This window comes from Planococcus citri, chromosome 1, assembly GCF_950023065.1.
Source record: "Planococcus citri chromosome 1, ihPlaCitr1.1, whole genome shotgun sequence".
NCBI classification, from domain to species: domain Eukaryota; kingdom Metazoa; phylum Arthropoda; class Insecta; order Hemiptera; family Pseudococcidae; genus Planococcus; species Planococcus citri.
The window spans coordinates 35,658,142-35,682,666 of NC_088677.1; the positions used below are offsets into that span (position 1 = coordinate 35,658,142).

Genomic DNA, 24,525 nt, shown 5'->3' on the forward strand with positions numbered 1-24,525 from the left:
CATAGCGAAATTTTTAGTAGGTATAGCTTTAATTGTGATGGATTTAATCTTATGCAAGCGAATTTACGAAGGGTTTTAAATACACGTATTAAGGGAATAGCTTGCTAAAGGGTCTCAATAAGAAGCGGATTAAATTTTTTCTGTAGAGGGGTATTTTGAGCTTATGAGTATCTACAGACGTTAGATTAAAATGTAACACCCCATGTATAGGTACCTGTTAAGGTATTATGTACTTGGTGTTTTCGAATCCACAATTACATTAACGAAACGAATCTTCCCATTTCGGTTCTAATGATGAAAAAATTATTTACAAACAAGATGGACTCGAAGATCTGATTTTTTTGAATTTATGTAACCATTACTTTACCTCTTACACAGTGGTGTAGCCAAAGATGAGTAAGTACGATTACTCCCCTCACAAATTAAAATTTGAAGTACGTTTTTACCTAACTTAAAATATAAAAATGTACAAATGTTATTTCTGTTTTTTTTTTTTGCCTTTTGCGACAACTTTTTCTTTTTCAACATATTTTATCAATAATTTTATCTTTATTTTGATCAAATAATTGCGTATCTCTAATTCCGATTTTTCAAATCTTGATTTTAAAAAAAGTACCTACTCATAGGCAACAAGTATTTGAATTTCTTATACCCAAACAAATTTTCATTTTTTGATAAGGTATTTTCATTTTTTTTTGTTATTTGAAATTTTCAAAGCAAATCTCCAAGAATAATTAAAATTATTAAAAACAACTTTCTATTGCAATGCTAAAATTTTTTTAATGAGCAACAAACCATTACTTAATGATGAAGAATTTTCGAAGTCCTCATGTATTGTCTATTCTCATAATCTAAAATGTATTTAAAATTAGTTTTTTTCCTTCAATTAACAGATTTACTACGTGTTCATCCAATTTTTTTACATCAACAATAATGAGTTGAGCCCAAATTTTAAGTAATACATATGAAGATGAAGACTTATAAATACGGTGAAAATTTTCAAAAGTTTCCAAACCGTGTGAATAAGTTGATATTATTTTTGGAAGTATCTGTCTTTCCGGATATTAATTCCAATAATTATAGAGCTTATTATGATCAGCCATATTAATCAAAATCTACAAAAAATTATTGCATTGATCCAAACATTCTTCGATTCATGGTCGTCGTTTTTCTCACACATAGCATACAAATGTATAGTAATGGAGAATAAAATAATAAATTTTTACCAAAAAAAACAGGGATTTTAAACCCCAAAAAGTTAATTAAATTCACCAACTGTACATTTCCCAATAAAATATTCCATAAAAAAAATTCGAACCTTGAAAAAAATTATAATGCCAACTAAGAACCACATTTCAACGGAGGATGCTAGGCAAACATTCTAACAATCGCTTTCCAAAATTGGTGCGTAAAAAACGAGCTCCAAATCACCACATGAATAATTCACTGAAAGCCTGAAAGATTTTCTATAATTTTTGGGTACTCCTCTACCAAAACTGAAAATAAAGCTTTAAAAATATTTCCCTTCGACTGATAAAAAGAGAACCAATCACCAGCACAAGTCGAAGCGGGTCCCATCATAAAACGAAAAGCCCTTTCACAACTACACACGTACATGTAGAAGTAGGTATAGCAAATAGAAAGATACTGCAACTATATTATAAGTGAAAATTCATACAAATACGTATGATCGATTATAGTTGTTTCATTATCAGAAGAAAAAATTGAGAAATTTCATATGATAGGTATTTGGACCTGATAATCCTAGAGTAAAAAATTAACAAGAAATCATAAAAATGAATACCGTTTTTCATGGCATAATCTAAGATTTGTTTAAGTTCAATCCAATCAACTTCTAAATCTTCGCCGGCGATTTTTCGGAAAAATTCTTTCAATCTTTCGTAACGTTTTTCTTCTTCCGCATCAGGTTGTTGTTGTTTAACTCTATCGTCTATTTCGCCGATTTCAACTGGTTGGTCGTTTTCTCTGTTAAAATTGAATTGATTTCATTAAAAAATCGTATTAAAATAGAACTACTTTTCTACAGGAAAAATTTTTGACATAGCAATTTTTTTAAATGATTATAATTATCTGTTAAAATATCAAAATATACCCCATTTTTTTCACTAAGCAAATTTTTGAATTTTCTAGAATCCTCCTTCCTTTTCTTCTTTTCTCGTTCAAAATATTTATGCTTGCCTACCTACTTACTCGTGAAAAAAAATGAAAAAATGAAACCTAAAAAAGTATTGCCAACAACGAAGCACAACTTACTCCATATGATTCTTCTTTTCAGAGAATATCCTTAAAATAAATTCTCCTTCTTGGTTCGGTTCAAAAGTGGATGGCACGATGCAATATACACCCGGTGGTAGCTTAAATCTACAAGTAACTTCTCTCAAATTTACGAATGATGGACATCGAGCAGCGGAAGTGTTGGTGCGGAAGAATTCCATATTCAAAGGTTTTGGAAGAGAATCCGGATTATTCAGCTATTAGGAGAAAAAAATTGAAAAGATAAAATCCCGCCACATTATAGCCACGATTTATTCATCATAATTCTTTCATCTGATGGTAACTTACACGATAGACCGCAAATCCAATGGTCAAACATTCCGCACCTATTTTTCGCAACGCTCTTCTATTTTTCTGCATCAAAGCTATAATAACTGTACATTTATTTTCTTCGTCTTCTTCGTCGATATCATCCAACGTAATACGATACTGCGGATTATAATGAAAAGTTTCTGCAAACGAAGCGTAAATTATCAGACGACGGGTGCTTTCATCTTTTACACGCTGAATCATGAAAAAAGCTAAAAATATAATTACCTAAGTAATTTCTACATCCTCCGGCTGAAACACCACGAGTCCATTCGCCTTCGAATACACTCATTTCCCAACGTTTATTACATTCGCCTTTCAATTCATCGGGTAATGTATCCGGATTAATAAGACACACTTCCAATCTATCGAATCTTTTAACGAAATCTTGAAAAGCCATCCAAAATTCGCCATCTTGTTCAAAAGTTAATCCTAACATTTGTTTCTCTTCGTTAGGTATGAAATTCCACTCCGGAGACCTGAGAAAAATAAACTAAAATGAGCATTTGAATAATACATAGACGGATCGTTTTTAAATGAGGTATAAATATAGGTAGGTACTTGTCACTCCATGCTCCTTTCCATTCGGTTTCATTTCCCCACGGATTTCGTAACCGAATCAGTGGTATTTTTCCTTTTTTAGTCGGTGTAGCTATATCAACGTATTTAATTTTAGTAATACTGTATGCGTGGCCTTTTACCAATCCTTCGGCTGTTTGAGCTTCGAATGTGTTGGCATCTGCCTGTAAAACGATATGAATAAATACCCGAACATTTATCATCGCTGCAGTACGTCTTTTCTAAATTTGGAAATGTAAACGAGACGTACTTCGATAGCGCAAGCCATTAAAGACATTCTTTCATAGGCTTTCAACATGATTGTGAAGAGATTCTGAGGAGCTTCCTTGAGCTCGAACATTTCAGCTACTCCACCGGTAAAATCTTCCATAGCTTCGGAAGTACCACCTCCTTTCAAAGCTTCGTAAGATCCATGTAATCTGTTGAGTGAATAATTTACGTACAAATAAATTAGCGTGCCTCTCGAAATGATATTTATATTTTACACGATGAGATTTCACTTTTATGATTCGGGTCGTTAAAGAAATGAGATTCTCAATAGCAAAGGTCAACGTTTTAGTAACCTTGAAACTTACGAGTAGTCACATTTACTACTAAGAATTAAAAGTGAGTTAACGTACTTTGCGAACGCTTTTTCGAGGAGTGCACTCCAAAATTCGTTAGGCTGGGAAGAATGCATAAATACGAGTTTTCCGCCTACGGTTGGTAATCTGTCGTCGATTACAACGTCTACCCACCGACCATATTGCCAAAACCTGTGGGAACATTTGCATTAATTGTACCTAAATTATTTTTTGTAGCAATACAGAACAACGTTATACGGGTATTCCTGTAAATCAATCTGATTAATACCTATTTTTATTTTTATTCGTCATAGACATAGTTAGTTAGATACTCGTTTAAACGAAATAAATTTTTCACGTACCTGAAATGGAAGATTCCAGCGTATTTATCTTTAAAACCTTGATCATAAGGAACTACTTGACTGAATAATTGTTCATTCAGAGTCAAATTAGCAACTGCAGCCAGAAGCCAGCAATCACCTGTTTAAGGAGAAAATAATGTACTTAGTAGGCATAAGGTAAGTTAATGTAAGTAAGTAGGTATTTTATTTTTTGAAGATGAGAAAATACAAAAACAAAAATAATTTAGCTAACTAAGCATGGAATAATAAAGCTGTATCCAGAAGACCATGTGAAATACCTATTCATAAATTGATGTAGAAAAAATATACTCAAATAGGTAAGTATATTAACAGCATCATTTATAATTTTGAAATTTTTTTTATGTCATCATCCTATTAGCTCAATTGTTTTTTTTTTTGTTTTTTTTTGCTGTTAGATCTTACATTCAAAAAATTAAAAATCAAATATTTATTCAATCTACAAGTAAAATTTTCAAAAATCTAAAACTGAAACCACTTTATTCCAAACTAATTCCAGTTTCATAAACGCACTGACAGGTAATTAGGTCCCATCTCTACTGAAAGCACAGCATATGACTCATGTTACTTTTTTTTTCTCAATCTCAACGTTGGTCTAGCTCTGTACACGTAACTTGTCAAGTTGTCAAACACGTCGCTCGTCAATATAATAAATGCCTAACAATTCTCGATCGTGCTGTACTTGTGACATGATGAATTGTCTTCTTTCGTTTCCGTCAAAATGATTAAAATTTTATGCTTACCAAGTTCGCCTTGCATAATATCGAATCTGGATGCTCCTTCGACGATAAATTCGGGATCGTCGTTGATTTCCTAGAATACAAAATCAACTCAATAGAAAATGATCTACCAATAAAATAAAAAAGTTGATTTTTTTAGACGACAAATCACGCATTTGCCATCAATCTTTTTCTTTTCTATACAGAGGACTCGAGAATAAATTGTGGGATTTTGATTTCAAAAATGACATTAACAAAAAAATTTGCTCGATGGTTTTTTTTTTGTTATAGGTATTTTTCTGCTACAGGTACACGCAATTTTTTACTATCAAGTTCTTGAAAAATAAAAAATCAAGACATTTAAGTAGGTGACAATAATTTCTAAATCAAAATGCAGGTCATTTAGAAAAACTTTTTCAAAATTGGAAAATTTTGCTTTTTTCCTTTCTCACACTTTATCTTCTTATTGACGTATTTGACTATTGAGAGCCTAGTTTTGATTTTAGGATATCAAATGATTGTCAGAATCAGAATGGGCGAGAACCAATAATTCATTAGGTCACTCAAACCATGGCTCACAACATGAGAAAAATCTTCTGAAAACCTAAAGAGCCCCTAAATAAATCATCAAATCCTACAATCCGAAATTTTAGTCCCCAAAATCCAAGTTTAGAATACGTATGAAAAAATCAAAAAATGTCCATTATTTTCAATATTATAGGGTAGGTATTTTTGAGTTGTTGGTAAAAATTACCCATAAATTTTTAGAATTCATTGAAAATTTCGATTTTAAAAAAAAAAAATAAAATTGCTGAAAATGTTACATTTTTGGTAAGTAATCATTTTTTTCACGAGTTAAAGCTCGTTTTGACTCACGCCACGTGATTCTATATCTACAGATAGGGGTATCTATACTAATAGATAAGATAAGGATAAATAGTTAAACAACCCACCATAGGACGAAGCCATTCGAACGATCTCGGGGATTGTTGACTGTAATACAATGATGCGCTAACAGCTTTAAAATCCGGATCTTCAAATAATTCTTGACGTTCAACCAATTCATCTCTCAATTTGTAAAAATCCTGCGCCTCTCCGGCTCTTTGTCTGAATCCGGATCCTTTTTCTCCAAGCTGCAACAAAAATGTAAACAATATGTTACAATCCACAATATTTATAATTTCGGTGTTAAAAATAAGAAAAAAATGTATCACATTTTAAAAACACGATTAAGTATAGCCGGTAAACGTCTCAATCTGGCATTATTTAACTACGCTCGATCGATAACATTTGGCCTATAACACGAAATTACAGAAGTTCGCAATCCTCTTGTCGGTATTTTTGATGCAGATTACCGCAATTATTAAAGGTGATCTCGTCGAGCAAAATTAACTTTTTTGATAACGTAGTTGTACAACATTTTATAAAATGAGTTAAATCTCATTCAACATATTAAAATTGCAATATTTTTCTTCGTCGATTAAATAAATAATTCGATGTTATTTTTTTCGTAATTTATTTGATATTATATATCTTGTATATACGAGTAGGTAGGTATATTTTGCCTCTCGTTTTGTTTACTATAATATGTTAAGTTGGGTAGTGTTCAAGATGAAGCATTTTTGAAGGGAACACGGTAATTCTCCCAGTCATTAATTTTATTAAAATTATAGCTTTTAAATGTGGTATTTGTCAACTGTATTATTATAAAGCTGGCATTGTGCCTTTTAGCACCAGACTGGTCGACATTTCTCTCTAAAGCGTGTACATATTTTGTATTCCATGCGTAACGAAGCGTTTGCAAAAATCACGGTTATTAACGTGGGTGAGAGTGGATTTTGGAGTACGAAAACGTACCTACATCTACATATACGATACGTCCTATTTCAAAGGAGTGAAAGTATTCGATGATTTTTTTTGTCGAGCACGTAGAATTCATTTAATTTTCTTGTACCTACTTCAAAAGTTATCATTTGCGGTGTTAAGAAAAAGGAAATAGCCTACGTGAGTGTTCAGAATATGAGATGATGAACGCTGTTCTATTTTTTTAAAAAATATCTGTAATTACCTGGTTGTTTTGTTAATTACCTATCTACCTACCAACCAACAATTTCAAACAGATTTTACCTAAGATAAAATAATCACGTGATAAATATTACGTTTAGTAGTCTTTTAAATTGAATTAAGTATATCTTAACATCAGATCAGAAATGTCTACTGTAATAAAAACACCCACAAATAATAATTATTCACACTGAATTTCCGTCTAATGAACCATAAAACTATATGTCTCGGTAGCAATAATTTTGGACTTTGTTCAAAACAAAATGTTCTTTCGAAAGAAGCTTTATAATACGTTAAAGAGTTACATTTTAGGCTTAATTGATAGGTCTAACGATATTTTTTGAAAAAAGCCTACCAGAACAGATACGTTTTAAAGGTGGAATTAGCTGAGCATGAAACAGGTGTTGAAAACGAAAGTGCAGTCGGTATTTTGAATTTTTTCCTTCGAAAATTACTCGTTATTGTAACGTTATTATAACTTTCATTATGAATTATTATGTTGGTCATTATAGTGACATGGTATGCATTTTGATGAGCAAATTCCACGAATTCCTGGGTGTTTCCTGTTTTCTCGCATAGCTATATACGAATAATATGAGCTATCATATCCACAATTTATATTTAAATTCGATCGACGAATCCATCGTATTCGTATATGAAGATGAAAAGTCGCATAGTATAGTGAAAAGTGGCCAGTTCATTGAAAAGAGCTATAAAATCGTAGACTTGAAAATGTCGGTATATTGTTTAAAACATAAAATCGAATGCCAAAAATATTAAAACCGCATGTTTCATCTGACTTCGCGCTTATTCCATTTACCAGAACGATGAAAGAAATACAAAACAGTATTTCAAAGATGTGCGAGTGTAAGTTTACCAACGGACAATTACGAGCTGGCCAATGATCAATTTTAATTCAAACGAGTTTTATTTGTTTTTTGCATTTAATGGAAACAGAGGAAGATTTCTGAACTGCTTCGAAGAGCATCTTTTTGTTCAGGGTCAGATTTAGGATTCTATTTCTGAGTAGCTAACTCGTTTTAGAATTTGATTGAAATTTCGAAGTGAAAACTGACGGTAGAATTGTTGAAGAAGTTGAAAATTGTCTTTAAGAATGAAAAATTGCAAAAAAAAATTGAGAAAAAATGGCAATCAAATATTGGTAGCAATTTGACTTGAATAGACGAAGGCTTGAGGCATGTAAACTTGAAAAAAAAATGGAAATGGAAAGTATGCAGAAAAAAAGGTAACCTACCTAGCAATTTTTTGGGGTGTTTTTACAATTGATACAAAATCAAATTTTATTTCACTTTTTTGACAATGTTTATAATTTTTTTTAATTAAAAAAAAAATAAATCTGAGTAGTATTATTCAAGTATTCTTGAGCATTTCAAAAAATTCAGGTAAATAAGTAAGTAGGTACATATAATGTATTTCAACTGATTTTTCAGTCACTTTTCGTGATTTAAAAAAAACAGCACCAATTAAATACATACCTTATGTTTTTTTTAATAATTTTTCGTGAGGAAAATTTCGAAGACTGTAATCTAAATGCGTATCGTTTTTGAACACGCAACTTTACTAACATGACATGAGACTTTTCCTGACTTAATAACAAACCATAAAAAATACATAACTATTCCTGAAAATGCTAACACCTCTCGTCGATTTATTTTGTCAACAAAGAATCCAAACATTAATTACCTACCTATATTAGTCGGGCGCAAGTCTAACTTCATTTAAAAGTGCATCTTACATAATCATCAACTTATCTATAAAAATGAATTTAATTCGGATTTTTTTTTAAATGGCCAAAAATTTGATTCAAATAAAAAATTGCCTCTGACAGTGTGCAAAATTTCATTGATAATTTCAAAATTCACGCTCTGGAATTTGCTCTTAAATTTTTCTTCCTATCCAGGTGTTCGAAATATTTTGAAATTCGTATCAGGCAACACCGTTTGAATAGGTATTATCATTGACAAAACATCAGCCATCAGCATGAAGCATGACAATTTCATTACCTGACAAAAAGGTAACCAGGTCTAATAGGTACCTGTAACCGGAGAATCTGTGCGAAAAATTACTGCGTGAATTTCGCACATCGTTAAAATCTCCAAGCTACAAACTACACAGCTATGATATATCGATTCGTAGTAGGTACATATTATTCCACGAAAATGTACGTTTGAATTCCAACTTATTTTTAAAAATGAATCCGCAACTACGTGAAATTTAAAATTAGACGCAATCGATTCTACGAGTAAGTAATTCTAGTGCGAGTCAGTTTGAATTCTCAAATTATAACGAAGAATCTACAAAATGAAATCTAAATGGCAGTACTCGTGCGATGAGAAATTCGGCGCAATACAATTATAAGAGAATTGAGTAATTCGTAGGCCTCTCTTTTTGTGTATTATCAAAAGCATCAGCAGCAGCGTAGAAATTACGAACATTATATCCTTCAAAAGTGACTCACCTTGTAATAGTCTATGTTCCGAAAACGATACGGCATTTTTTACTCTTTATTAATATAAAATAAACACTCGACTTGAGAGTAAGGACATCAGTCGCTTACATAGGGGTCTACAGTTTTATTTTAGGAATTTCATTTATGTGCCGAATTATGCCGACTTTTGGGCGCCATTTCTTCGCAGATGGTAAATATCGATCGGACCTACGGCTGGTAATCCAATTTTTAACGCAATCTAGCGTCGTTTCGGCTAAAAACCACATGCTGAATGTTTTACGACAGCGACGACGGTTGTAACAGTGACCTTTATAATGAGTAAAATCCACAAGTGGCTGCGAAATGAAATTATTCGATAGAAAATGCTGCTGGGACTGGAACGTGGAACGTAAATCGAATTACGTACACGAGTAAAGGTTTACCAGGAACACTTTTTCTTTCGTTGCTCAATAAATGTGACGAAAGTAAAGACGAACTTGTACGTATAGGGATGAAACTGGAAAAGGGTGCGGCTTTCGTAAGCTTTTGAATGAGCATTAACATCTGGAGAGTGAGTTCGAGGTGTGTTGTGATAAGTTAATTTGACTGTTGATGCTTTTTTAAAAATTATTTAGTTTTGTAAATTAATTATTATTTTCTTCATTCTCCAGTGATCTTCCTCCTACTTTTCTCGTTTAGATGAGCTGAATATAGAAGTAGGTTTACGGTGGGTCTAGTTGATGAGAAGTAGGTAATCTTACTCAGGTGAAAATGATTTGATCGGATCAGGCCTGAACAGATTCAATACGATCAGAATTTGAATCCAACTGGATCTCAGGGAATTCAAAATCTAAATGGACTACACCCTCAGTGTAAATTTAATTCGACCCTGAACTCATTTCCGAAAATTTTCGGTTTTCCTGAATTTTCAAGAATGAGCTTATCGTGATCCCAGACACTAAAAACCTGAAGAAAAGTCACTCCTCGGCCCAACTTTCACTAGGTATCCTAACAAATACAGTACCTACTCGACTTTTCGTTAAATCACATCACAGTAATTCGGTCAAAAATTCGCGTCAAAACATCCTTTGTTTTCATGTAACAACAATGACATAATTTTTAATATAAGAACTTTAATTCGTCTTTGTTCATTCAAAAAAAAAAAAAAAAATACCTACTTCATCAAAACCAGGCTTTTCCGTTGTTTCGTTCAACCATGATTCAAGTTTACTGGTCTGCTGCTCCCTTCATTCCTCATTTTCCACCTCATTTTGTAAATAATACTAATTTACGACCTTGGAGTACCCAAATACTCATACATCAAAATATCTCATCATAACGGGCAATTTACTCGTTGACGGTTTTCTTTAAAATTTACGTGCTGCTGCTGCACACCTCGTAAAATATTTCCACTAGGTATTTTCTTGTTTATCAAAGTAATTCGGAAGTTTCTACGACTATCCTCTCAGACTTCAGAAGAGTTCTCGTGGTCTACCGATGCAGTTCACGTACATATATCTAAATACGAATGTGCATGTCCATCGCATACGAGCAACGTGGAATAAATTTTACTGTATCTTGTAAAAACATAGAACACAGAACGCTTCTAATCTACAGCAATATTCTTGCATGATAAACAGCGTCAAAAAGTAGTTATTTATATTAGTTTAGCTTTTACGTCGACACGTTTTTCGTACTTAAACTTATGCATTTGCCATTTACACTAATGAATCATTCATTTACACTACGATGCAACATCACACCACACGCATTCGAATACCCCGCGCCGAGCTGTCTCGTGTACGTGCACAGTCTCAAAATGTAATTCACTTCGCTTAATTACCAAGTGGTTTATTTAACAATTCGTTCCCGCGAGGACCATTTTTACTCACGCATATAGCGCATTAAACCATTTGTTTGGTAATATGTCTCGTTTAAGGTCGATTGTTAATTTAACTACAATGTATTTAATTAATTAACACGATAACTGATACGTACGCTTTAAGAATCGCCGCATTGTCGCCGATCATTTTCGTGTGGGTTTGTTAAAAATTGGATACTGTTTTTGGAGCATGTAATGCTAGGCCTACATATTTTTAAAAAATACGCGAAACCAAAGTTCTGGTGAGGTTGGGAATTGATTCCCACACTAGAAGCATTTAGGTACCTCTAATACTTACCTAATTCGATAGTTTCATGAATGACATTTTCATATAGCGCCTTCAATACGCGACATATGCAATCATTCAAATAGCTTAATGGGCTCCTTATGTTCTACAATCGTAAATTTTTACAATTTTACTTGTATCTTCTTCTTCCCCCTTCGCTCTAGAAATATTATACTTTTTCTTTACACCGTTTACACTTTTCAACCCTCCTTTTCTGCCATGCAGTTTTTTATGACTCCCTCTCCTCTTCGTAGCAGATAATAAAAAAAACTTCCGTTACCATTAACAATGACATTGAAGTTGTAAACTTTTTTTGTTCGTAAGTATAAATAGGTTCATATAAAATGTTCCATAATAAAGCTTGAAATACGAGTACAAACCAAATGATCCATATCTTCTCTACACTGAATTATCTCTCAACGAACATATTATGTGCAATACTTTCCATTTGGGCAAATCTACGTACCTACCTACCTAACTAACTAATGAGATTTTCCTGACGTAATAGTAAACGGTTTTTATTTCCATTTCATCATTTAGAATCACATTTGTACAAAATCCAACAATATTTTGCTGAAGTATGTATTTCTAATAATTTAAATTACATTTTTACACTTTTTATACGCTTTTTGATCATTTTTATTCCATAATTATTCAGTTTTCAGTTCCTTTCTAAGCCATATCAGTAAATTTTAGTGATATTTCTACAACATTTCTGGTTCCATTTCTAATTTTTTGCACAGATTTTTGCATTTTTTTAGAATATTTGCAAATCTCCATTTGAACAATTTGTTTTAATCATTTTAATCAATTTTTGCAATATTTTAATCGTGATGCCATTTTTGAAATTTTTACACAATTTAACAAATTTTTGCTCCGTTTTGAAAATTATTGTATTTTAAACCATCCTAAGCTTATTGTAAGTTATAACTGTTGAATACCTATCTATTGAAATTTTTGATCACATTTATTAATTGGAAATGTTTTCTACATTTAAGAGCATTATTTGTACTTATTGTTGTTTCAAATTCTAATTCAGTACCTCTACCTATATATGCTCATTTCATGTAATCCTGCATTGTTCAACAATTTTTGCATCGTAAATAATTTCTTAGTTATTTTCGACAATTTTCATAAAATTTTATGGACAATTTCAACGATTTTTGAATTTTAGCCAATTTTTGTGCTATTTTCTATGCTATTTTGACCCATTTTTTCCCGACGATTTTAACGACATTTTCAATAATTTTTATTTTTATTTTCAATAATTTTCCTGCTAGTTCGCGCAAACCAATAATCGTGAAGATAATTAAATTTGTTTCATTACGTTTTTCGTGAAATTCATTCCTAGTGGAAAACGATGAGATTTGATCTGATCTGAACAGATCTATCCGATCAAGATAATAGCTCTGATCTCTGATCTGATCAAACTGGTATGATCAGATCTGGACTGATTGAATTGGATCCAGGGATTGTCCAGATTTGATCTGATCACATCCAATCATTTTCTGCTGAGTTTATAGAATCTGGGATGAAAATTTTCAGAAATATGTTCAGGAGTAAATTTTTTTTTTTAAATAATAAAAAATTATAATTTTGCAACGGGGGGGGGGGAGAGGATGTGATTATGAAAGTTTTAAAAAAATGATCAAATATTTACCTACGAGTAGGTAGTTTACAGACGTACCTACAAATCATTTCGACTTCTTTTTTTTTTTTTTTTTGAATTCCATAAAATTACCTATACGTACCTGCGTGAAAATCACTAATCGACATAATTTTACGAACGTTCGGTAGCATTGAATTTCTTCCTATACCTAATTCCGCACTTAATAAAATAATTAATTTCAATTCTCGATGGTAAAGTAATTGTCATAAAACGTCCCAAGTTATCTTAAAACATTTTATCATTTCAAATTGTGGTTTAGCCTAAATTTTTAGGTACTTTCTTCATCGTAATTTAATTATATCTATCTTTGGTAGGTACTTTCTCTCTGTTTTAATGTATTTTTAGTTAGTTTTTTCAGATGATACGTCTTGTGGCTTATCGTAAAACGTCCAAGTGTACATGCAGTTCTGCGGAGGAATTTACTTTGCTTCCAAAGTGACCAATTATCAAGAAAGTGAATCGCGATGAGACGCAGCGCAGCATCTTCGCCTCTTCGGTTCTTAAAACCAGACAAACGTGAAAAAATACCCATCATCGAGGGGAATCTTGAACTTCTTCTCGATGGAATGAATGCGTTTATGAGAGATGTGATTTTCAGAGATTTTCATTTTTTTTTTACAGAATAATTCAAGGAGCAGTGGGTCTCATACTCGTATTTACATTTAATATAAATATCGATAATTTGATACCGCGTGACTGAGACTTAATCGATAGGCTAAAATGATAGTCACGCTTATGTAGCGGAATATTTTTCGAGGATAGCAACATATTGAATACCTCGTATGTCCCACTTATCATTGTGTCGTTCACCTCTCATACTCCATAGGAGTTCGTAACCACATCACGAAAAAGTGAAAAAAAAGGGTCACACATACATTGCAGTTTTACGTTAGTTTACACGGTGTGTGGAAATTTAGTAATTAAGCATAGACTACATAGACTACCTACACGAGCGTTAGCCTAGCTTCTATCTCAATTTTCGAGAGAATGAAACTAAAAGTTTGAAAGATAAAATTGGCAAAAGGAAATGAAAACTTGAAAAACTGAAAACGATAAAGTTAATTTCATTTTTGAGGAGATGAGTTGAACGTCGCGGTCTAATTATTTCCCAAGTTATTCTAATCTAAAGATGGCCCAGTGTTATGTACGAGTATTATATAGTGAATCATTCACGCTTGAAGGTCAACTTGTAACATTCGTGCATCGTGCTTACAACAATGAAAACGAATATCAAGCCTCAGGTCAGACCCAGACAAAACCAGTTTACAAAAATCTGCTTCATCGATACCACCGAAATTTTGGTTCGACAATTTATTGGAAGTTTTACGACGAGCACTGAGCAGTTCTTCTCATTATGTTACCTACCTACCCAAAAAGATGCATAAGTTTTTACACGTAAAATTAGCCAGCATTCTTGGGAATCTTTGATTTTAATTGAAGCGTTAAAAAATTTATATTATTATGATTATAAAAAAACACCAATGGCGATTATTGCATTAAGATGTTGGAAAATTTGCAACACCTGCTAACTGCTTGATTTCAATAATAAAATATTCCAGGCGAGATTATCCGAGTAGGTACTAGGTACCTACAAGAAATGTTTACTTATTCAGCGCAATTGCCAGCATTCGCATACTTTTTAGTCTACGTTTATAATAATAAATTCAAAGAGGAGATCATTGCACGTTAATGTATGTTTATTGAATTTCAATATTGAATGTGCATAGATTTTTCTCAGCATATTTTAATACCAGATAAAATAGCTATTGGATGTTTATGAATGGGATTTAATCTACGAAAAACCGAGAACTAATGTCTACTCATGCTAAATTTTTTGCATATGTTTTTTTGTTTTCACCAGTGAATTCAACATTTGCATTTCGATGCAACTTTATTGCATTTTTTGGCACAAAACCGAAGTAGGTACGTAGGTCAAATACCTATTTTTGATCGAAATCTGGCTTCCATTTCATTTTATGTTAGTTATTTTAAAACGAAAAAGTTTTTGTTACTTCGGGAAACAATTACCTAAATTCGAAGTTTTGTTTTCAAATGAATGATACCCTGACATGCAATCGACATTCGAGGTTTAATACACTAAACTGGAATTGGTAAATGAATAGGTTTTGGAATGTGTTGAACAACTAAGGAAATTTTTCTCACCAAATAAATTATTCATAGGCCCAATCTAATGCTAAAGTCAGGTCAAGGCTGGTAATTCCAAATACTAGGAAATACTTTTAACGAGATACAATAAAAAACGGATTTTTTTTCTAATCATTTGTAATTCAATACTTACGAAAATCATTTTCTCCTTAAGGTACTTTGAAAATATTTGCAGCTTATGTCAATACGTGATTTTAAACCAATTACTTAATCTTTAAAATTCTCAAGAAATCGTGTTATAAAGAAACTCTTTTAAATACGAATCATTTATAAACAGACACGTTTAAACTGCAGTTGAGATGAAAATTCATAGCAAACTTTTTAGTTTTTTGCCATATATTGAACGCCGATTTCATGTACATCCTACCTACGTTGAAAATCAATTCGAGCAATATTAAATTTTATGCGACATTAACGTTGCAATTAACATCAGTTACAGGTGGAACAAATTCAAGTTCCTAATTGATGTATAGGTGTGCATGTTTTGCTACCTGTCTACATCTAATTTCATACCCGCGAAATTATAATGAACTACCTATCAATAAAAAAGCACTATACATAATGACATCTATTTTTCACTTTTAAAGCACATAAATCTTCTATTCTTTTTGCAAGCATATACAAAGGATTCTCCACAGGACAAGATAATAATCGCGTAGAAAAACTTTCGAAATGCAGGTTAGGTTAGTACGTATTTTCATAATGACAATAATAAGCACAGGAAATGAGCAACGCGGTGCTAATTTGTGATGATAAATGCATTCTTAACCAATTAACCGAAAAAATGAGAATTCGTATTAGTGCGCTTACATGAAAAACAAATAGGTAGGTATCTGCGAATGAATGTTGAAAATAATGAGTCTTGTAAAATACACAGACTACAATAAAACCTACCTACTTACTTATACAAACATAAGGACTAGAATTTTAAGAAATAAGATGATGAATTATTTCTTGGAATTGAATGAAATATATGAGAACTGAAATCAAAATTTTCTGGATCAAAAATTTAGAAAAACGACAGAGAAAACCATGGAATAAAAATTGGTATGTTTTCAGACTTCATATACCCAATTGCTGAAATTCATTTTTTTTACGTATGTAAATAATCAAATCTCAGGGGGGGGGGGGTGCAATCCCGTGCATTTTTCGATTTTTGGAGAATTTTTGTAATAATCTAAAATTGGCCATAATGGGCAATTTTTGACTTTTTTCAAAAAAAAAAGGTCATCATTTATTCATTCTGAAGCATCCAGCGAGATTTTAGATTTCTCAAGAATTTTTGAATTTTTGCAAAAGAACGACAGAAATGAATTTGAGCAGCTAAAAGTAAAAATCAAATTGTGGCTTAATTCATTCCGGATTTTTTGCAGAAATTTAGAAATTCTGGAGAAATCAAAAATCTCTCTGGAGAATCTAAAATGGCTGAGAATTGGGAAGGGAAATTCTGATTCGAGGAGTTGATTTCAGAGAATATAAACTGCTGTTCGTGCAAATTTCGAGTTTTCCCACCAACAAAGAATTTATGATTTTTTGATTGTTTGGCGATTATGTCATAAAAACACACTCGAGTGTCTTCGTGGAAATCGACCCAAATACGAATAATTTCGTAAAAAGTTTCAAGAATAAGCCACAGCCCGATATTTAGCTGTCCAAATCAATTTTTGTTCCCTTTGTAGAGAAGAGAAATCGGAAATCGTGCTGGAAGCTTTTAAAAATGACTGGAAATTATGAAATTCGGTTCGATAGACTTAATTCAATATCAATTTCCATCATTTTTACTGAACAGAAATATGTATTTATGTGTTTAAAAAAAAATTAATCAGCGAAAATGGCCAATTTTAGATTTTTTTAAATTCATCACAAATCGAAAAATTAATTTACCTAGGTACCTGAAATTTTCGTAATAAGAGGTATAAAAAATATGAAATTTAAATTACCTCAGCATCATCGACGAGCTCTAGGAAGGAACTAACAGATCGAATAATACATTTTAACCATAACTTAGTCCTTTTTCATGGAAACCGTACCTATCTAATATCTATGCATTTAAATGCTCGTACTTCGAAAATGGCCTTTAAAAAATATAAAACAGGACATAAAAATAAACAGTCAAAAAATCAAATGAAGAGTGTATGTACCCAGTTCATTAAAAATTTGGTGATATTCACAATAATTTTTTGACTGTTTTGTAAAAATTGACAAACTTTTGAAGCAATTTTAAACATTTTTTGAATTTGTACATCGTTTCCGAGAACAAAGACAGGTTTTTTTCTTCCCTCCTCTTTTTTCCCCTACTGTTCCACCAAAACTGGTCCTTCACTAACCTTAGGCCATTTTAATCGGATAATCCAATAAATTAACAATTTTGTCCTATGTAAGTCGTCCGCAAAAAGTATAGGTACACAGAAAAACTCACTTTTTTGTGGCTTCCAGCATTTCGATTTGTTTTGGTATTTTTTGCAAAATAATTTTCTAGCAAGGTAACAGAATTTCATTCAAAAAATTACAAAATCATGAGTACCTACCTATCAATAATACACTCATTTATTTGAGGAAAAAAATGTAACTTATATTTTATTTACCTGAGACAAATTCAAATTTGGAAAAAATGAAAAATTTTCACATAAAAAATATGAATTAAAAAACCTTAGCAAGTAGCTATAGCTATACGTAATACCTCTATTCTCCATCAACGTCCAATATGCCAGTCATATATTAATTATCTCGCAGCAATTACATCGAAGTATCTTACTTTAATAATCACCCTATACCGGTAAATCGGCCAAATATAAACGTATACCTCATCGAATTCCACACCGGTAATCAAGTTACGTTAATACTTATACCTTTACCTTTGTGCAGAGCATAAAAACAAGCCCCTGCAAGGTACATATTAAAATTCCGTTACTGGTGGCAATGTTTATATTATACTGTGTACATGATACACGACGCTTCGAAGGATTAATTTTTTCAACCGGTTCGCAATATATAGCCATGTTGTCATCTAGATAGTATCTTGTTTAGGGACACGTTCGTGTGATAAACAATTACGTAATCGAGGAAACATGCTCCTCATCGTGATCGAAAATGAAAATTGATTCGATGATCGTCGAGTTGTCGAGCTTTTTTCGTACGGTATCTGTCTATATTTGGAGCAAAACTATGGTTACTGATCTTTCTCTAATAGGTATGTAGTAAGTACATACATAGCTGATTCATCGATCGACAATGAGACAAAATAGGTAGATCTATATTCTTTGAACCAATTCTGCGAGACTTAAGTGCCTCTACCTATACCTACGTAAGCGTTAATGGTACAGAGAGCTGTTGTAAAATCGAATTTTTATGTATTTCGAGAGGGCGTCACCGGATACAAAATTTTCAAATAAACCACACGCGATCGAATAAACGAGGAAAGTTTGGCTGAAAATTGTTAAATAGACGAGGAAATGCAGCGAGACCGATAGGTATATTACGCTCGAATAACTCTTTCCATACAGTGGAAAAAATCCACCACAATATTACGCACTCGTGCCCGTCAACGATATTCTATTCGATCAAGTTGCATACTTATTAAGCTAACGTAAATGTACATTTAAATCATCTATGACGATGACGAAACAATAAAAGTTGTCTGTATTAATTATAATGAACGAGATGTACAAAGATATTATCGAAAACAAAGTGACGACATAGCCTACATGGTATAGGATACTAAATAATTGACAGAAATCATCCAACTTTGCGACATTTAATCAACCAAGTGAACTTTACCAGCAATTTGTTCGCGATTTAAATAACAACGACCTATAATTTCGCAAGTTAACACTTTGTACAGGTATTTCCTATTTCCATCGTTAGGGTGCCCCTCTCTCTCTTTTTCTCTCATTCAAGCACAAAAAGTTCCGAGCTTCCGTAATACGAGTTTCTTATCTCTGCTGTCTTATCTCATTAACCTTTTCATGCAATGTAAAAGGTTGGTTAAGGCAAACTTGACCGTTTAATAGACCTACCGACCCACCTTTATACGTGAATAGTTGAACGACTCGAGCTCCGACTCGCACCATCTCACATGGAAGATACAGCACCTCTACCTATCGAAATTGGTCGTTCTTTTTCGTGCGGTGAAACACGCCCAAATAATTTCGTAGAACTAATTTTATTTATGGTAATTACAATGGTGATGCGATGAATTTGTACGTGAAAAAAATCTACTTGTATCTGCATGCATACATACTCGTATATGTCTATGGTACGTGTAGGTTAGATATTTTTGTTCGAATATCTGTTCAAGTATTTAGGCGATCAAGTGGTGTTGGATAAAAACGTGTGAATATTAGTCTTGGAACAAGGCTTTGATGCAGAAATTCTAATTGTTTTCAAAGTGTAGAAATAAATAAGTAACATGATACATCTATGAAATCATATCGAGCTTTTCCACAATTTGCTATTTAGGTACCTTACCTACCACTATAGCATAAAATAGTTCTGGGCAAAGGTGTGATATCACCTAGGTATAAGGTAGACGTACACGGTATAATCATACGAAACATTAAAAATAGATATCTACTAGGTGCGAAACCACATAAAATTCATTTTATAACGCATGAAATTTGAACGTACGAGTACCATGGTATAAGTGAACATACACATTTCACGAGGTAATAAAACTTTCATGACTACGAGTTTAGTTTTAGAAATATAATAAGGGGTTTCGTTTCTTAATTAAAGAAATTAATTAAGTAAAATAAAATAAAACTCCAGCAAACTTTTCAAAAGTGAAAGGAAAAATGAAAATGAAACTCATCAATCTGCTTGATTTCAAAAATTGCATCAAAATAAAAGAAGTAGGCACTTAGATGTAGGTACACTACAAAGTGGAAATTACTTTTCGTGTGACACTATGAAAGAAATCTCAATTCAACATTTCAATTAAAAATGCATTTCCGTCGAGCTTACTGAAAGAAGAAACACTGGCACTGTTTCATCTTCACTCTTCACTCACCTCCCCTCTAAACTAAAGAATTAAAATACTCGAATGAAACATTGACTAATGTCAAGTTCTCGAAAGACATACGTAATCTGCATCATGAATCAAAATGACAGGGTGTTTAGTAAATTCAGGAAAATAAAATTTGATGTTTATCCCATTAATGGACCCATGAAGAAGAGCATCGTTTTTCCCTCCTCCCCTCTCCTCACTGACCAACACTACCCTCCTTTCAAGATTTATGAGAAATCTAAAATTTCATTTTAAAATAATCTACAGATGCGCTGTTGAAGAACTTGCTATAAAGACATTTCCATCTCCTTACCATTTTTAATATAAATTTGCAAGTTTCTCAATGTTCCAGATTTCAAAAAAATGAAAACATTTTCAGTTTAAAAAAAAATAACATAAAATAAAAATTGAAAACTTTTTAATTTATGAGAAAATCTTGAAAATTTGTGCTTCTAAAACGAGAGACCAGGAAAGGTGATTACCCTTCTCCTCCTCCCCCTTCGTTGAAAAAATGTATCATTGTTTTCAAAGTTGAATTCTGTTCAGAAAATATTTTGAAAGTGACAACTTTGACGGAATTCTCATTGGATGCTGAATTTATTGATTTCTGAAACACAATTCCTACATAAAAAGTTCTTCGATATAGATTCAAAAGTACGAGTAAAATAAGATTTCCTAGCTTCCGTCGACTTTGGAAATTGGTAGATCCAACTCCAAACACAGGTTGCCCTATTTGAAAAATGCAAGTAAATAAATGAAGAGCTCAATAAAATTGAGGTTTTTGAATCTTGTTCGAAATATCTCAAATACGAATAAGCTTCCTAAAAAAATTAATTACACTCTACGTACCTACGATTTCAAAATCTTACGCTCAAGTTTTTTCATCTTTTTGAAATTTATTTATTCAATTTGTAGGACTCTGGGAGTTAACATCAATGAGTTGAAAAACTCGAGATACGAGTTCAATTTCTGCCTAATTTCCACCTTGCTGCAGCTCTCCTTTCAGAAAAAAATGACACTTATTGTCCTCATTTTTCGAATCATATGTTTAAATTTTAAAATGAAACGAGAGATGAATAACGAAGAAAAATTTAACTATGTAGATTAACGAATTATAAAAATTGCCTAAATCTCTCACTTACGAAATTAAAAAAGGAAAGTGCATAAACTTTGAAAAAATTTACAGCTTTCGGGGCAGACTTGGGTACTTTTTTCCTTTTATTTGATCATAAACGAAACATTCAAAGCCTCCACCACCTCCCCCTACGTCTACATTCTCGAAATCCTAAACTCAATTTCCACACATCTCCTGCTTCAATGGAAGGAGGAGGGGTAACGAAGGGTTATTCTCCAGACTCCCGCAAATCCTCCTCGTTGCAATTAATTATAGAAAAGAAAGACGAGAGCACATGGCATGAACTTGATATTGAAATTTATCGCATTTAACGTTTCAAAGCACATTTTTAAAAGACTTCTTTCATGGAGAAGATCTTATGTGATTACGATTTATACATTTCGTCCTTTCAGAACTATTTTTAAACTCTCATTAAAAACCAACTGCCACCCATGTTCAAAAGAAAAATTCATTCCCCTACAGCAACTGGAGGTTTTTGACATCGACACGATATAGTTACAAGCGAACCGTGCTATGCATATTCTCACTTGTGGTACATACATACAAAAAAAAACGTTTGTTTGCTACCTAACATATGTGTGTACGTAATTTGGTAGATTTCAGGCCTCTGGCAATGTTCCTTGTTGGGGTACTTTTTAATTTTAGATGAAAGTTGAACTTGGGTGGAACCTGGCAGAAGTGAATAGGAAGGATTACCTATACTAAAAGAACCGAAAAATATCGATTCATAGGCCTATACTTTCAAATAGGTAGGAAATAGAAATACATTTTTAGCAGAAAGATCATACATTGCTATAGTTAACACCTGTTGTGCTTTTAAATCGATACCTACATACATCTTCAAATATCCTCATACGCATATAGGTTAAAAAAAACACCTGTTTATCCTATTCGGTGGAAAATTGCAAAAAAATAAAATAATCACTCACGATTTTCAAATTGTAAATAGATGGCAATAAGGTCCTATCGTTGAGATTTTGTAAGAATGGATCTTGCTTCAGATCTCCCGCATCGGTGGCCTCTTTGATACACACTTCTTCCATTTTATCTCCCATATCGAACGATTTTCCAGGTAGGTACCAACTCGCGACAAAATATCACAGAATAGGTGCGTAAAATTGAGCTTATTTTTTTAAAAACACATCGAGTAATTATTGTACAACCACCGAACTACGACTAACCGGTAATGTTTTCAATACGAAATTACTTCTATAAAAACAAGCGGCTTCCAAAACTGGTATTATTATTACACTGAAGGAAAAACGTTAACGTTGTATCCTGTCTGTTTAATACATTTCTCTTTTCGGATGATATCTAAAACCAGGAGGGAGGATTGGTGCTTCCCATCTACAGTGCTGCCATTTAAGTAATACTTAAGTATCGTGCAGGTTATCGTGGTTAAAAAACAGCTGTACAAAAATGTAGTAATCGAAGTCGTAAATTTTACTTTGTTTCACTTTCAGACTTCAGTTCAGGTACCCAGTGTTTCAGGAAATGTGGGTTTGATGGGTATCGTTGTGACATTTTTTTCTCTTTCGCAAGGTGCTCTGTGTTTACGATTTTATGGCGAGGTATTTTTGGCCAGGTCAATGAACGAGATAAGGTCATATCGTAAGAAGGTAAAAAAATTGAATTTTTTTCTTTAGGCCTGTGTGATTTTATGATTTGAATTCTCCTATGTGGATGGAAAAATTAAAAACCGGAAAATTTTCTATAGATGAATGATTCTGTTACGAGATTCTGCGTAAAAAGACGAATTATTAGGTTACGTTTTCCTTGATGCTAGGTGTTGGTTTGTGTCATTGATTTTCACTTCGCTTGAATGAAAATTCACTTTTCTTCAATTTCTTCTATATAGGTGAACTAGAACTTTGGGAGGAAGATATTCTTTGATTACCCCCCCCCCCCCCAGGCGAATACGTAGGTAAGTAGGTATGTCTCTAGCAGTTTCTCTTAATCCGTTATGATTTTCAATTTATCAAGTTAAAGATGAATTCAAAAATTAACAAAAAAAAAATAGAGGTACCTACTCAGGTAGAGAAATTTATAAAAATTTCTACTCTTTTGTCAACTCAGCGTGTTGAAATTAGGGTATAGAGTAAATTTTAGTTTTGCAACTTTATTTAGTCAAATTTTGTAGAAATTTCAAATTTTAAAAATCTGCTGGAGGCTGTTAAACTGCCCAAAAAATGTTGAAACTGTTTCCAGTAAATTTGGCATGTCCAAAATAGGATACACATCAAATTTCAGCATTTTACGAAATTTTGGTAAAAATGTATGTCCTCATTCATGGTCCAAATTTGATTTTCAAAAATTCACCAAAAATCAGAAAATGCATTTCGGCATCAGTAACTTTGGCTGATGATATATTTTTACATGATCTTTTGGTCTAGCTTTGTACAGTTCAAAAATGTTTGTTCCAGTTGAAATACCATACCTCCCAGGTTCCCATGTAAGAGGGAATGAATTATTTTTAAAAATAAGGAATCTTAAAACAACGAAAAATGCCAATCCAGAAAAATCACAACATCTCAGTATTCAATAACGACTCGTAATAAATATTATTTTCTGATTTTTTTTTCTATATTCCCACGAACCTCAGGTATCTAAATCTGACTCTGATTTAAAAAGAAAATGAGCAAAGCTGGAGGCAGACTAAAAACTTGAAAGTTTTAGATTATGATTTTTTGTTTTTGTTATTGCTTTTTTTGGAAAGGGGTATCACTAATGCCCATGTAAGAAACGTCTAGTTTTTTCACCATTATTTTATTCAAAAATTTGTAGTTTTCTGAATTCTTTCAAAAAGCTGTAGGAACAGTCTAGCATCAAAAATCAAACCAAAAGTAAATCAAATAAGTACCTATCTTTTAAAAAAAAATTAGAGATAAGATGAAAATCAATATAGGTACCTACTATCAGTTTTTCCAAAATCCGAAACCTCGTGTGTTAATCTACAATGTTGACAAGCCCAGAAAACTATAAAAATTGGGAGTTTTTTGGCTCCTCATCGTGCAGTTTTTCTTT

At 32.5% G+C, this 24,525-nt stretch overlaps 1 protein-coding gene and 1 long non-coding RNA gene across 7 annotated transcripts in view; one reads left to right on the top strand and one right to left on the bottom strand.

Annotated features, from left to right (window-relative positions):
• The window catches only part of CalpA (calpain-A), a 33,177-nt gene that overhangs the window by 4,647 nt on the left and 4,005 nt on the right, over window positions 1-24,525 (bottom strand). For 3 of the 6 annotated variants that reach the window (XM_065344308.1, XM_065344307.1, XM_065344310.1), the window contains 10 exons: window positions 5,799-5,978; window positions 4,870-4,939; window positions 4,109-4,226; window positions 3,804-3,938; window positions 3,434-3,602; window positions 3,166-3,347; window positions 2,833-3,083; window positions 2,584-2,747; window positions 2,275-2,492; window positions 1,805-1,986 (listed from right to left, as the gene is read on the bottom strand). In XM_065344308.1, the coding sequence (XP_065200380.1) occupies window positions 1,805-1,986; window positions 2,275-2,492; window positions 2,584-2,747; window positions 2,833-3,083; window positions 3,166-3,347; window positions 3,434-3,602; window positions 3,804-3,938; window positions 4,109-4,226; window positions 4,870-4,939; window positions 5,799-5,978 (1,669 nt within the window). Of the gene's footprint in view, window positions 1-1,318; window positions 1,455-1,804; window positions 1,987-2,270; window positions 2,493-2,583; window positions 2,748-2,832; window positions 3,084-3,165; window positions 3,348-3,433; window positions 3,603-3,803; window positions 3,939-4,108; window positions 4,227-4,869; window positions 4,940-5,798; window positions 5,979-22,430; window positions 22,796-24,525 lie in introns of those variants that run through there. The other 3 variants (XR_010556216.1, XM_065344309.1, XM_065344311.1) reach the window with 3 other exon arrangements.
• Window positions 11,857-13,969, top strand: LOC135831654 (uncharacterized). The gene is made up of 2 exons (XR_010556215.1): window positions 11,857-12,104; window positions 13,541-13,969. It is a non-coding gene; the product is annotated as an uncharacterized LOC135831654 (long non-coding RNA).